At 36.9% G+C, this 16,608-nt stretch overlaps 1 protein-coding gene across 1 annotated transcript in view; it reads left to right on the plus strand.

Moving 5' to 3' along the window:
* The window catches only part of FAT1 (FAT atypical cadherin 1), a 104,969-nt gene that overhangs the window by 19,464 nt on the left and 68,897 nt on the right, over positions 1 to 16,608 (plus strand). The window contains exon 3 of the mRNA XM_053459055.1: positions 5,332 to 5,646. Coding sequence (XP_053315030.1) covers positions 5,332 to 5,646 — 315 coding nt within the window. The remainder of the gene's footprint in view (positions 1 to 5,331; positions 5,647 to 16,608) is intronic.

Genomic DNA, 16,608 nt, shown 5'->3' on the forward strand with positions numbered 1-16,608 from the left:
TTGGGATTTTCTTGTACAGCTGGAAGTAAGGTTGCTTTGTAGTTTATGTAGGAGTATAATCTGTACAAAGATAAATCTGAAATAGTTTGAGCAACGCCCATACCGGCTCCTTCCTGTAATAAAAGGGTAGTTTTTATTAAATCAATGTTGTCTGATAAGATTGGAATGTCCATGCTATCTTTAGAATTATTGGTGGTAGATAAAAAGAGCTGTCCTTTCACCCTCTTTAAAAGGGTTGAGTAATTTATGTATTTTACAAGTTGCATTGTTCTTGCATTGGATTTACACCTTGGATTGGTTACTGTTCTAGAGGAAGAAAGGTTACCATGGCAATCGAGGTTGGCATTTTAATTTTCTGACGTAGATACGATAATATATTCCATGTATGTTCTGTTTTTTATTCATATGTGTTCACATAGCTGTCCGCAAGGCAGTTCAGCTCTGAATTAATTTGCGTGGTAGGAATACTCGCGCTGGGTTTGTCTAATGATTAACAAATGTTCAGTTAGTTACCCAAGGAATGTTTATAGTCCTGTGTGGTGGATTTGTGGGTGAGAATTTTCAGATTAACACCTTTCTCACAGCCAAAGTCATTTGCGCTATATGGCTTAAAATAGTTACACAAAATGTTCATTTCTTTTAAATTTTTTTTTAACAGATCTTTTGGGAGGAGTAGTTACATAGTTTAATTAGGCTGAAAGAATACAAATCCATAATGTTCAGCTCTTTTAAAGACGTTTCTTTTTAATAGTCCGAAAGAATGTACATTGGCATCTCTCAATTTCTCCATTTTAATTATTTGTCCACAGGACAATTATCAGACTGCCTGTTTGGTAAAATGTTATTTTAAGGTAGTTTCATACCTGAAATTAACACAATGTATTTTTTATATATATGTATTTTAATTTTACAGCAAATTTGGTGCGTATTTCCTGTTAACTTTTAGTGCTGTAAAAGTCACCACTTAAAGTGGACCTGTCACCTACAAAACTTTTAGAAAGCTCAAGTCTGTTGAGCTAAGAGTGTGTTTGTTTTGTAATGCAATTAGAGTCCGCTTTGTATGGACTCCAGGGCCGGACTGGGGATGACCAAGCGTCATCTTAATTTAAGGCCGGTGGCCGCATGATGCATTTTAACACACGTGCAAAATGTGACTGCACGTATCAAACCAGCGGCATCACATTGCAGGATCTGCTAGTTGTATTCGGAAATATACATCCTTCCTGGCCACCAGCCACTGAGCATTTGCCCTGTGTACCAGGTGCCTCATTCTTTTGTTACTGTGGTTAGAATATTAGACGTCTGTCTCATTTAGCTCCTCTCCCTGGCTGCTGCTACTGAAACCAGGAAGTGCAAGCAGGAAGCATACTTAAGTACGTTCCCATCACGTGTTCAGTAGCACAACCACTGAAGTCCCTTGGAGCTGCACTTCCATGATGGGCAGTGTCAAGTGTTGGTACTGAAATCAGATATTCTATACCTACTGCCACTCTAGTCTATTGTTTTCATTTCCAGGCAAAAAAAAATTATTCGATTAGTCTGGCAAGATCTCCCTGTGGATTTGTATTCATTTGACATTAATTCCAGGACACTATATAGTAATTTGGAAACAAATGGCTCTGTCACCTGTTTGTCACCTAAAAAATGGCTACTTTAAAATTCAGCTATTCGTTTCCATACTGTGCATAACAAGGCCAGACAAAATACGTAGACATTTTAGTATTTAGATGGAACTAATTTGATTTTTTTTGGTTTCTGCTCTTACATATAGTGTTATTGGAGTACATTCAAGTGTATTATGTTTGCTTATAGGCACTCGTAGGGAGATTTGTAAATTTAGAGCCCTAGAACTCAAACTGGTTCAGGAAAATGAGGATAACGCACACAATTGTTATTGGGCTAGGAATTTCCAGATTATTTAGACATTTAGGTGTTCAAAAAACTTGTAGAAATGTTGACAAGAGAATTTAATGATCTGTCTATGTGTTTTAGCTGGCACAGGTCTCTGCATGTCTGGACTATTGTTAGGTGGTAACATCATTTCCAGAGCACAGCCTTTGAAAGTATTTGAAAGGGGCCAGGGTGTGAAGTCCTCATTTATGTGGGATTGCATTGAAAGAGGATGAAATTCAGTATACAAAGCCACGTTCATACTATTCGCATATTACATGTGTCCTTGCCTAAGACTGTCTTTAATATGTATTTTTAAATAGTTATAAGAATAGTGAAGTTTCGCATCCTTTCTGCATTGCTCTGCTTTTTTTTTTACCATGAAAAAATGTCAAGTAGATTTTTTGTGTCAGATATTAAATAATTAATAAAGCAGACCATTGATGGCGTTGGTCATTATCTAGAAATGGCTTGATGGGCTCCCTAGAACCTTCATTAAATAATCATATTTACTGAAGTCTTCACAAACAAAATCCCTTTTAGATAAACAATACATAAGAATGCACTTCACTAATGCTCAAGGAGTAAAATTAAACACATCTCGTGTTAATCACAATGCATAGCTATTACAGGCAATCCAGCACGGGAATGCGTTGCCAATCTAACACCTTCTTCTTTTCATTTCTTTTTTTTTCACCCAATGTACACCAATTACAGCACTTATTCAAACGTTCTGACACATACAGCAAGATAACAAAATAAGCTCAGGCTATTAAAGTAGGAATAAATGGGGATGATGAAGGAAACTGTCTGTTTTTTTTTTCTCTTTCTGAAAAAAAGGTTTTGTGATCTGGAAGTAACATGCTGAATCCTATTGAGAACAGCTCCTCTGATTGCATCATCTCATCTCATTTATCTGCAGCATAAGCACACTGGCCATTACTTTACCCAGGGACAATTGCTTTTTGTTAGACACAGATAAACGCTCCTAAAAAAAAAAAATCTCTACAAAAGTCCTTCAGTTGACACATTCCAGATAAAAGCTTTTTACAGCTTTGTCTTTTAAATAAACACCTTTCGACTTATATGCTAAACGATGCAGATGCGAAATTTTGGAAGTCCATCAGGTTGTTTTATAGTTTGAGAGATATGATCCCGTTGAAAGTGCTGGACGTAGTTTAATTAGCCAGAACGAGAACACTGCGACACACACCGTCGCATCATGTTTATGTTGAAAAGTGAGTAGACATAAAGGAGAGCATCTCTATAGTAAAACAGCTTCATAATGAACAAGCATGTTCTTCAAGGATTGATGTCTCGCAATTGGGCTTTAACATTGAATTAAAATAATTTACATATACTTTAAATACCCATTGTACAATGCTGCAGAATATTACGGTGCTATATAAGGCCATACGCTATATATAATGTCATTCTGTGGTGCCGATAGATCCACATTAACAGATTCCTGATGAATTGGAAAATTGTGTGTTTTGTGGTGATAGCGCTCAAGAAAAAAATGGAAATAATTTGACTCTATGGACACAATTTTAAACTAATTTTGTTTTATTTTTTTTAGTTTGTAGAATGTCTGCTAAAATATTACTTCTATTAATGAAATGCCAACAATCGTCCCACGCAGAAAATAAGCTTTAATATGCTTTAATTATGAAAGTATTGAGTAAATTTGGTCTTCCGCTGTCGCTTTGATTTAAGCATGTCTTTATAACTGTGCATGACATGTCCAGGAAACATCACTGGCTTAAGGCTTGTGCTAATTCTTTAAGAAGTGTCTGCTGCTGGGTTATGTGGTGGAGAGCTAGATTTCTGCATAATTGCGCATGGAAATAAGCATGTGCAGTCATGTTTATGGAAGTTAGAATGGGATGCAGATTGGTTAGAAAGAATAGCTAGTAAAGAACAGAGTGGACTGAGAGGTGCCCCAGGCACCCTCCTCAATAAATAATGCATATAAATGGGCGATGTAGCCTAATATTAACTCTTCAAAATGGTAAAAAGTATTTATTTGTAGGATAATGTGCAGCACAACAACTTCTGAATGGTCTTGTTTTCTTCACAGCAACGTCTGCTTGAAGCGGCCAATCAGTGGCAGAAAAGAGATCGCTTTCCGCTCATGAATACAGAGGTCATGTTAGATCTTCTCCCAAACCATAATTGTGCCAGCGCTAGAGCTGACTAATAGTGTTCTGCAGAACAAATCTCCCGCAATCAAAGCAGCTGGGAAAGGGCCAAATGCAGATGGAGTGATTCTGTAGAGACAGCATGAAAATGTAAAGGGACCATGCAGGTATCATAAGCATTAGCGTGCATATGATGGCTTGATTGTCCCTTTTAAAGCCAAGTGACTTTTTTTGCGGTTTTTTGAATAAGTCTCTTTCCCCTTTTGCTTCAAGAAATCCCAGGGAGAAAATGGTCTTAATGTACTAAGTTGTTTGGCAAGAATTCAAAAAAAGCCAGTTACATAAATACAGAAAGTGTCCTTCAGTATGTATGGCGATACAACTCACACACCAGGGGGTTTCCTTGACTGCAGTTCAATCCAGAACAAATAGTAAAAACCTAGGTGAAGAATTTCAAGCATGCTGAAATATGTTTTTATTACTTATTAATTATTATATAGCGCCATCATATTCCGCAGCAATGTTCAATGGGTAAACAGTAGCTTATAATATAAAATTTGACTACAGAAACAACAGGTAAGGAGGGCCCTGCTCAAACAAATTTATAATCTAGAGATATAAACCCAGTACTTCACCTTCTGTTTTTACATCGTTTGTACAGGCCATTTTACATATTTGGAGGATTTAGAATTATATTATGATTATTATATCAATCGAATGATGATACTGATGTATATAATACTAAAAAAGCCATCACACATAGAGAAATAAGAATTCTGCGAACATGTTTGCAAGCCTGTTATTGTTTGCCTACTGTATATGTATCACATAATGTTTCCATACGAATGGCAGTGGATTGTGTGTTTTATCATTTACGACATAATATTATGGCTTTTGGCCGTTTTTTTTTTTTTTAAATCAATCCATGCAGCTTCTTCTTTCTTGCTTTGGCAGCTATTTAACTCATTAGTGTACACCAAATTCACATACACTATAAAAGTATGCATATGTATCCCAGCAGCCCCCCCTCCCCACCTCTGTGACCAGGTTTCGTATTTCACATTCTTTGCTCGTTTGATAATCTATTAAACGTGATCCAAAAGATATGACTTTTCCCGTTCTAGTCATTTGTAATGTGATTCTGCTATTTAGCAATGCTATAATGCTGTAACTTTGTTTCCCACTATACTTACATTTGCTGATTTAAATAAATAGATGGTAGCTGATTTTTTATATTTCATTGAATTGTAATTTAAAATGAATTTAGTTTTGCTCTAAACTCTATCTTTTTTTGGTTTAGGTACTATACGGACAGTGGATGTTCTGGACCGTGAAACTACTTCTCACTACTGGTTGACTGTGTATGCTACAGACCGTGGTGTGGTTCCCCTTTCATCTTTCATCGAAGTATACATAGAGATAGAAGATGTTAATGACAATGCTCCACAGACAACCGAACCCGTGTACCATCCAGAAATTATGGAAAATTCACCCAAGGATGTATCTGTTGTGCAGATTACAGCTTTTGATCCAGACTCCAGTTCCAACGACAAGCTAACCTACAGAATTTCAAGTGGTAACCCGCAAGGATTCTTTGCAATAAATCCCAAGACAGGTATGTCAGGATGTAAAATGTGCATGTGTTAATTTTAATGAAAAATCTATACCGTAATAAGGGAGATGGCATATCTCCAGCTATTAATTTTCAATCCTTTTTTCTGCTTGAGTGGCTCTCATGCTATCCCACTTGTCCTCCACGTGACAAGTGGTAAAAACTGCAATTGCTGCTTAAAGAAACCAGCATTCCATTCAGATTGTAAAAATGATTCTTTGCACACTCCATGGTTGCTGAATGCATTTAAAATCGGAGTGCTTTTTAATGCTGGCTATTTACTGACACCTCATCCTTATGCCTTAACACAAGGCAAGGTAAACTGTAGCCCTCCTACTTCTATGATAGTGAGACTCCCCTCACCCCAAGCCATTCTGGGGATAATAATAATTGCAATAAATACTGAATCCAGTTTTCAGTTATCCTTAAATACGTTTTTCCATTTGTTATCCCATCCCTGTCTTAGAGCTGGCTGGCATCATCACACCCGTAAAAAAAAAAAGAAGTAAATTATAGTTTTTTGGGGTTTTTTTTGCGAAATATCAGTTGTAAAAATAGTGTGGAGAGATATTTATTACCCTGTATCTCTGAACTTTTTTTAACACAAGCATTCATCCTTTGATTAGGATGTTTTTTTTATGGCTAGGGTAGATGTTTTTAATGAAAGAGAAAAGGGCCTAATAGTGCAAAACAGTGATGGATCAGTCATGTAAACAAAAGCTGACAACTTTTAATTATTCTGTTCCCATCTTCAAAATACATAGAATTTTCTGACCTGTAGTATTTTTTGTATAGTTTTGTTTTTCTTAGCACCAGAGATTTTCTCTCTTAGTATTTTAATTTCCACTTCTCACGGAGGAAATATTAAATAAATGCTCAAAGTAAAAAATGATTAAAGACAAATGAACCGACCTAGCTGACCCCATTATCTCACCAGTGTATCCAGCTGTAATGTAATTAGTCAGGTAAACATTCAGAGAATTTATATGGTATTTACTTTGAATTTGGATTGGAAATTCATTTTCGGATAAATGTTTTTTGTTTGTTTTTTTTAAATATATAAATATAAATGATTCTGAGAAGGGATTTCATTAAGGCTGTCTTTATGAGAAGCAAGAGCTTGGAGGTTGGAAGTCGCACAAGTACAATCAAAGGAAGGAATGGATTTTCTATACAGTCCTGACAGGGGTACCGGAGTGTAAAATGTTTCAGAACAATCTAGAGCCAGGTTTAGAAAACGTGCTCAATGAACACACAAATTTAAAGGTCACTTATGTCATTTGTACACAGTGGAAAGTGTGCAAAATATCAGCTTGTCTTTTGCAAAGAAAGCTTTGTGTAATGGTTGCTGTTTGTTCTCTATCTGACATGAATGATTGAGGCTATATTATCTTGACCTCTACAAATATAGAGTATTTCCAGATGTGAAAGAAAGGCCTTTTTATTTAACACACACGTACAGAACATACAAATATACAAAAAAAACATTCTGCTTCTTTTCCTTCCAACTGGTAAACATCAGATAGAGCATTCCAGGTCTCTCTATATCATAAGTTAGTGTGAGAAATATTTCAGGCCTGGTAGCAATCCCTTCAGCTAGGCCTGGGAAGTTTGAATTTAATTTCTGTTTCTTTCCTTAAAAGAGAAATCTAAACATTTCATTATTTGGTAAACAATGCAAACACAGGTCTTTTTTATTTCTCAACTATGTTACGTTATATAGAATTAAAAACATAACGTAGAATTTGACAACACAAAAGAACCATTTGGCCCCTTCTAGTCCGCCCATTTTTCCTGATGTAAAGACTCAAACCTTAATCAGTTCTTGGTCTTGTCTTACATTCAGATTACCAATGCCTATCCCATGTATTTTTATATTTCTTTGTTGTATTAGCCCCGCCACTTGAGGTTCCATTCATCTACAACGGTCTGTAAAGTGAAACTTCCTTACGTTACATCTACACGTCTAACCGTCTAGTTTCAGACTATAGCCTCTTGTTCTAGTATCCTTAAGTATGTGACAATTTTTGGATGCATAAACATGACTTAAAGTTAGAAAAACTGATGCATTAAAATGCATTTAATTCATTGAATGGTCAGATTAGAATGTAAAGGACTCTACCCAATTCAATTTCTGAATAACTATGTTAACCCAGTTCAGACCTCAAAATATGTTTCTCATGCATATTTGTTTCAGGTTCTGGTTTCTTTGAGTTAAAACCTTTCATGGTTGAAAGGTTTATATCCGAGATCAATAAGGTTTTATTTAAACGTAGGTCTTTGCAGTCTTTTGTATTCTCCAAAACGGTCTAATGGTGTGCACTAAAAGGAATTGCTTATTCATATATGAAAATGTGTTGTGATTGAAGCATGTTTGATGGAGAAAAGAAAATGATAAGAGCTTTGTTGAGTATAGTAAACTCGTTTTCTACATGAGCTGTGCTTGGGTTGTTGAAGCAACATTGAAATGGGTTTAATTTTCGGCTGCAAAGCATGCAGCAATTTTTTTTAAATACATATATATTCAGAAATTCAGGTGCTGCATACTCCATTCAACATAAAGTGAATGGTTTTTCCATAGAATTTTTGTAAGTATGACTGAGGAGTGCATTATTCTAAAAACTAAAAGGGTTGAAGGTGTTGATTCACCTACTTAGCTGAATTTAACACTTTCATATCTAGTACTGTCCAAATCTTTGTGACAATACATTTTTTTGTCACATACAATTTTTGCATTTCATAAAGCTTCATTTATAAATTTTCAGCTAATGCGTCGTTGTCATTTGACAGCCACTGATAGGTTTGTGATTTCGTGTAACTGAACCTTTAGGTGTAACAATGAAATTACCGATTCAGTAATGTTTATAAACCTAATGTGCCAGAGAGCTCAATTAGTGGTTTGACCCTGAAATAAATCTGATTTTTTTTAACTTTTTAATAGCTCGTCACAAAGATTCTATTGTATTTCCTAACAATGATTCTAAGCATTTTGAAATCTGTCAATCAGTAAAATTAAGATTAAGTCACATCTGTTAACACATCTGGATAAACTGCCTCCATGTGCACCATACGGCATGCTCTTGCTCTATACTGTATGTATATGTGTGTGTATATATAGATATATGTGTGTGTGTGTGTGTGTATATATATATATATATATATATATGTATATGTATATATATGTATGTATGTATGTGTGTATATATATATATATATATATATATATATATATACACACACACACATATCTCTCTCTCTCTCTCTATATATATATATATATATATATATATATATGTATACATACACACATTATTATATAATATATAGTCATGGGAAAGATAGACTGATTGTATGGCTGTTCGTTTAAGGTGATCGGTCCCATCTCCTTCTCACTCGGGCCCTACCCATTACCACACCTACTACACATATCCCCCAATTCAGTGCCTATAACACTTCTGGCTCTTTTGCTCTTTATAACAGTTGAAATACAGAATAAAAAAATAGTTTTGATCTTTTTACATTTATCTCCTACTGTTTTAAAACTAAGACACCTGGCCATCCCACGTTAGATACATTTTTTTTCCCTGTTCGGTTGTCTATTTAATAATGAACTGTTTAATTTACACTGAGACTAGCCTTTGTGGGTTTTGGAATTAGCAGCCTGTCTATGACTACTGTGCAGAATTGCCCCCCTTATGCTAGACGTGCTGGAGCATGTGCGTTCTGAGATACTATCGCAGTTAGGAAGGAAGTTCAGCACAACCTTTATTGTTAACGTTTGCCTAGAACGCATGTGTCGCTTGCCAACATTTCTCTGGGGCTGACGTGAGTGATGGTACATGTATCATAAGATTTATTCGCTGAACCTTGTCCACCTCTCCTGGTTGTAGTTGTCAGATTGAGGATTGGAGGTGAGGCACATCTAAGAGAGTCTGAGACTGAACTTGCCTTTCTGCAGGAAATTTGTAAAATTCACCACCTACGTAAAGTACCCGAGGGAGTAATCAAACTGAGCATGAACACTCCTCTTGAATACAATTACCTCCTCGTCTGTTTTCCATGGGAATTATATCTAAGTACAGTCAGATTTGCCACAGGTAGTCTTCTTTTCTGCATGGCATAATTTGGTTTATATTAGGGCTGAAACAACTAATCGATAAAATCGATAATAATCGATTATGAAAATCGTTGTCAACGAATTTCATCATCGATTAATCGGATCGATTTTTATCGATTATAAAAAGAGGTTTTTTTCAGAGCAAATGCTCTGAAAAACTCCTCTCTTTATATAATCCGACCTCAAACAGAGATCGGATTATAACACCGGAATCCAGATCCCCCGCAACGCTGCAGGGGACCTGGATTCCCCTCACTGTCGGCCGGTCTCTCACTTCCGTCTCTCTCCCCCCTCCCATAGACCCCTCTGACTCCTCCCCCCTCCCATACGTCACTCTGCCTCTCTACCCGGCACCGTTACTGAAGGCACTTTCCCTGCAGCTTCATAGAAGCCTCAGTGTAAGTGAAGGTGAGTGACGGAGTCTGTCTGTGCGATGCAGACCCCCACCGGCTAACAGAGAATCATCCTCTCTGATGGCCGGTGAGGGTCTGCATCGCACAGACAGACTCCGTTACTGCACTTCACTTACACTGTGGCTTCTATGAAGCTGCAATGAAAGTGCCTTCAGTAACGGAGCCGGGTAGAGAGGCAGAGCGGTGTATGGGAGGGGGGAGGAGTCAGAGGGGTGTATGGGAGCCACCCTCCAATACACCACTCTGGCTCCTCCCCCTCTCATACGCCACTCTGCCTCTCTACCCGGCTCCCTGGTGTCTTGTCAGAAACGGAGGTTCACAGGAGGCAGAGTGGAGTATGGGAGGGGGGAGGAGGCAAAGTGATGTATGGGAGGGGGAGGAGCCAACGTGATGTATGGGAGGAGGCAGAGTGGAGTATGGGAGGAGCCAGAGTGATGTATGGGGGGAGGAGGCAAAGTGATGTATGGGAGGGGAGGAGCCAGAGTGGTGTATGGGCGGGGGAGGAGCCAGAGTGGCGTATGGGAGGGGGAGGAGCCAGAGTGGTGTATGGGAGGGGAGGAGCCAGAGTGGTGTATGGGAGGGGGAGGAGCCAGAGTGGTGTATGGGTGAGTTATAGTGGTGTATGGGGGGTATTATGAATTTTTAGGGCATATAGGGGGTATAAGGCATATGGATATTAGGCATATCAGGGGGCATAAACATATCTGGGGGGTAAAAGGTATATCAGGGGGCTCAGTGGCATATAGGGGGTATAAGACATCGATATTAGGCATATCAGGGGGGCATAAAACAAATCTGGGGGTAAAAGGTATATCAGGGGGCTCAGTTGCATATCACTGGCATATAAGGAGTATAAGGCATATCAGGGGCACAGTGGCATATCAGGGGGCACAGTGGAATCTGGCATATAAGAGGTATAAGGCATATATGGGGCAGAGTGGCAAGCTGGGGGTCAGATGTGCATAACTGGGGGCAGTTTGGTAAATAAAAAAATTTAAACAAGGCTTTTTTCTCAGTTTTTATTAAATATGAAAAATAGTTAACATATGAATTAATATTTACTAATAACTTTGTATTAAAACCTAGTTTGAGAAGCACTGTGTTTGGGTTCTTGTAGCTTTTATTATGTCAGTAAAATAAGAAGGTGAATAGAGAGAGAGAGGCCATTGCAATAAAGAGATGAAAGTGTAAATTGTACGTTTTTTATTGCAATTTTTCTTCAATTTAAAATAATGTATTTTTTTATCCGATTAATCGATTAATCGAAAAAATAATCGGCCAACTAATCGATTATTAAAATAATCGTTAGTTGCAGCCCTAGTTTATATAGATCAATAAATAAATATAAAAATATGTTCTATAGCGTTTGAAGCTAAAGCGTGGAATGTGCATTTGAGCTAAAGAGTTAAAGTAAAAGATGATTCAGGGGGTGACTGGAGGGGCTCAGTTGGTTGTTTTTAAAGATGGATTAAAAAAAAAAGGACAAGCTGGATGGGTCCGTTGGTTCTTTTCTGCTGTCACTATCAATGTATTTGTATTATCTGACTATAAGAGAAAACCAAGGGCCAAGAAGGCTTTGAGGCTTTTAAAGCAGGAAAATAAATAGGCAGACTATGCGGGCTAAATGTTTATCCGCCAGCCAATCCTGTTTTATATTATAGAGTATATGCCGGCACCATGATTTCCCTAATGGCCAGATGTCACAAGTTTGTTCCCTTTTAAATAAAACTAAAAGACCTTCCATTCTGTATTTGTCCTTCATCTGTTGTGCGATTATATCTCCTGTCTTGGAGGCCTAACACAGAGCAAATCAAAGCAGTGATAACAATACACAGAACATAACTAGTTTGAATGCATTTTGTATCCGGTTACTACCAAAAAATACACTATATCCATTCTTTCTTTTGTAAAGTAGTCTATGCAATGCTTTGTCTGCAGGGGTGGAAAGGAAATGTGTTTTATGCAAATAGTAATGCCTCAGGTAATCAGACCTGACAGAGTATTTGCTGCGTGTGCTCTGATTTCTTGTGTGTGCATATATGTATATACATGTACGTGTGTATATGCAGTATTATAGATGCTGGACCCCTGTATTGGGACTGCAAATTTACATTGACTTACAGGGGTTAAATTGTAATATTTTTATATTCACCTCTTGTTTCCATTTCTCTGTGAATTAAGAATGAGTCACTGTCTAGTCTACGTTCAAGTGTTACTTTCCTAATCCCTTCACCTCTGTTGTGTATTCTCCATCGTTGAATGTCTGAGGAGATATGTTTGGTGTTGTCTGCATAATCCATGCCATTGTGTTATGTATTCGTTATGTTAAACCATCCCTGTTTCCTGTGTTTGTCAGTTTCCCTTCCCCTGGTGAAAGTGACTATATAAACTATACCCAGTCCCAATAAAATGTATTCTCTTTTTTTTAACCTGACTGTCGTGTCGCGACAAGTGGTGCGGTTCTTTGGCATACCTTTCTCTGGTCTCAAAAGCAGAGCGGCTACCAACCTTGTAGCTGTCTTTTGCTACGAGAAAGGTAGACCCCCTGGCTCCTGTTACTATATATGTATGTGTAATCATATGGTAGACAGGGGAGTATAATCTCTCCCAATCACTTTGACAGATACTTTGCAGACCTGACAACATAACTCAGAACAGATGTGGGTGTAGAGGTTACCTCATGGTAGTGTGACGAGACATGGATGTTTTAGAACACACTATCTGAATTGCAAGGCCTCCGATTAAAAAGACCAGTTCACATGGCAAGATGGAGAAGCTCTTTACTTTTAAGCTCAAGACAGTTTATTAAAAAAGGGCTAATGATACTATTTTTAAAGGTTTAGAGGTGAAATAATATATAGATATTTGATGAAAAATGCCTTATGGTTAGGAAGTGGTTTTTGATGACTTTTTCATCTGCTGGCATCGTCTTACCACCAAAATATTCACCTTATTATAACCAATTATATTTAATCCAGTTTACCGTTAAAGTTCTAAGAAATGCCATCTGATGGTGATAAAGCTTTATGCCTTAGGTTGTCATAAATTTCTTTACAAACAAGGAACCTTGTAAAAGTAATTGATTGGGAGATTTACAGGCTCGCAAGAGGAAGAAAGCAGAAGCCTAACCAAGCCCAGACATACTGCTCAAGGAAACTCATAGAAGTTATTTAGAAAACCTAGTTTTGTGAAATAGGTTAAATATTACTCTTGTCCATCTCCTGTGCTAGAGATGACACACTGGTTTTGTTTTGTTTATTGATGTTCGGTAGCAGCCTTTTTTTATTTTTTTTTTTATTTTTATATTTTCATGGTGCTTTGAAACATTTCTAATGCTATACATTTCAACATGTAATATGACTTATTTATTTAGCGTGTATGTGTGTATATATATATATATATATATATATATATATAATTTCACTCTGCAGGTCTTAAAGCACAAGACTTACAGTACATGCGGCACGGTACACTTTAATAGTTACAATATACAAGCTACACGTGCAATATTCAGTATTATAACATCTTAATTAGATATATGAAAAGATAAACACCTAAATATACGCATGAAGAGCATACCCCAGTCATAAGATCGTGTTCTTGAAGTTCTTTTCATTGTTATCTGTTGAGAAGGAGATCAATTTGCAGTTTCTTTTGGCACTTACACTGGCCGTTCCAAGATGGGATCTGTGAATTTGGAAATATATAGCTGCTAGAAAGTGGGGTATTTCGTTTTTATCTTTAAAACTGATGACGTGGAATACTAATGCTTATTTGGATAAATCTGGCTGGTATTTACACAGTTGTGCAGCTCTAATGGGATTAATCACTGTATATTCGCCATAGTTTCACAGATTAAATAAAATGTCCTTTCTCAGTAGTATGCCTTTTAAACTGTGACATTAATACTAATTAAGATGTGTTCTTTCAGTTGCTGTAGAGCTGTTCTTGAAAGCAGTTTTATTGCCTAGAAACATTAGGTTTGTTTCTTCACACTAAAGCAAACATTTAGTTTAACCATTTAAGTATAGTTGAGGTAAGGATGCATTTATTTCCAAACTTGAAATCCGATATTAAAAGAATTGTAATGGTTGTGGCGATGGTGGGGTCTCCCGCAATGCATGTATCCTGTGTACCTGTGTCTTGAACAAGGGAGCGAGCAATATAATCCTTTTTATAAGCCCCCTTCCCCAGAGCAAAGAAGTACCAATGTGTTATTTTCTCCCTTGTTCAGATGAATAGTGAAGAGATTTAAGAGGTTTTAGACATGATCACCTAGAATACTTCTACCATCAGAGTAAACAAATCATAGTGATCTGTGCTGCCCTTTGATGGTGCTACTCTTGGACTAAATCGGTCTCTGGACGACTGCCTAGATCTTTCATTTGTCAAGAAATTCACAGCTTCCATTATTATCATTATTTAATCTACATGCTCACTATCATATTTAGCAGCACTGTATTTACCCCATTGTTATGACTTTAAAAAAACTGAGCTAATCATAGCCTGCATAACACAAAAATAAGAAATATATATAAGAGACAACCATCAGATACTTTCTTCTTTGTCTCCAGGGCCGGATAAAGCTGAACAGGAGCTGTTGAATTGTTGAGAAATCAGTTGTTCGCATTTTCTGTTAAGGATTAACTTTTAACTAGCAATAGTGGAAGATATGCCCTAAACTGACCTTAATCAGGGATGTAATTTGGCTGTTGTCTCCAGGTATTTCAATCCATACAAAATCTTATAGAGCTGATGTACAAAATTGATCAGTATCAATTGGATCAGCCAGTACTCTGCTTAGAATTCTATATCTTAGAGCTTTACAGGATCAATATTGGTGGAGATCATACCTTCTTAACCGGTGAAAAGACAGATTAGGGACATGAAACTCAAAACGAAAGACTGTCACTGGCAATCCTAGGCACTTCAAACAGCGGTACGGAGCTGCCAAGAATATTGTTCTTCAGTTACTTGGTCTCAGATCATTAATTCTTCCTCTTTCCAAGATTGGCAAGTCATGAAATGTTCATGGGTAAACAATAACCTGTGAAAGTTCTCACAGATGCTAATTGCTGGTTTGTAATCTGTTGACTAGAAAGGAGCCCTACAGGGTGATTTCTAAGGCTTCTGTGAATGTGTTATTTTAGGAAGGGTTTGAAAAACTTGACTAAATGTGCTTTTAATCCTGCACAGAGAAAGTCCAATTCCCCAAAAATGTTAACTCTCACAATATAGCAAGACTAGAATATAACATACAAATCAGTTGCAGAACCAAATCTTACCCTTGTGTGATTATCTTTAATTATCATAATGATATTCTACTTAACAACCAATACATTTAATTTTACATTGCATATTCTGCAACATACAGTATAAGGTACCATGTTACAATATTTTAGGCCACCACACAGTGTTCCATTGTCTTAGTTTCCCTGCTTGATCATGAGATACCACGTGTACTAAAATCTTGCACAAACTGAATAGTACACAGTAATCTCTAGCAGGGATACAGAGAAAGACATTGATATCCTTCAAGTGAAGTGCTTTCCAGGTTGATGCTAAAAGGAACCAGGTTGTCAGCCTGGTGTTATTCTGCTGAAAATCAACACTAAGGGTTCATTACTTTGTGTTCTCTAGCCTTGATAGAATGCCTGTTATGTAGGGAACAATGCCTGTCTAGGTAGCCAGGATAAAGTTAAAGGGTGCAGAGTAGATCCTGGTGGGCTTAATGCACATGACCATTATCACAAGTACATGCGAGGCTTGGGGCAAGGCAACAAATATTATATCGGAGTATTGGTCAGTATATATATATATATATATATATATATATATATATATATATATATATATATATATTACATTGGAGCTTCATAAGTTATATTGAAAAATATATATTTTTCCCAGTTACCAGTTTTTTTTCTTAAAAAAACAAACAAAAAGACAGCTGAATAGAATCCTGTGTAAGGTCTTTTATGGCTTCCCTGTGAGTACAATCCTCCTGTGAGTCAGTGTGTGTCTGAACAGCTTGATTTACTAACAATCGGAGCAAGGACATTTGGGGGTAAATTCAGGTAATCATACCTGACAAGAATCTGAATCCAGAAGTCTGTTGGTGTCAGGGACATTCATCTATTTATAATTCATGACAGCATCTGTTATTGTCTTTCTACTTTAATGCAGAATTTATTAGCATGCTTAACTGTTATAATTTTTGTATCAAATAAATATAAAGGAAATCTCGTATTTTAAAGGTTAGAAATACAAAATGGCACAGACATAAAGTGGTTTTTTAGATCTATATTGATTACTGGTTAATCCGGAGACCTATTTCTTAGCTGTTGCGCAGTATAGTATTAATGTACCTTTTTGCTGTTGGGGTAGGCATTTGGTTTCCCAAATGATTTGTCATCTGAAGTGTATTTTGGTTTT

Source organism: Spea bombifrons, chromosome 1 (genome assembly GCF_027358695.1).
Source record: "Spea bombifrons isolate aSpeBom1 chromosome 1, aSpeBom1.2.pri, whole genome shotgun sequence".
NCBI classification, from domain to species: domain Eukaryota; kingdom Metazoa; phylum Chordata; class Amphibia; order Anura; family Pelobatidae; genus Spea; species Spea bombifrons.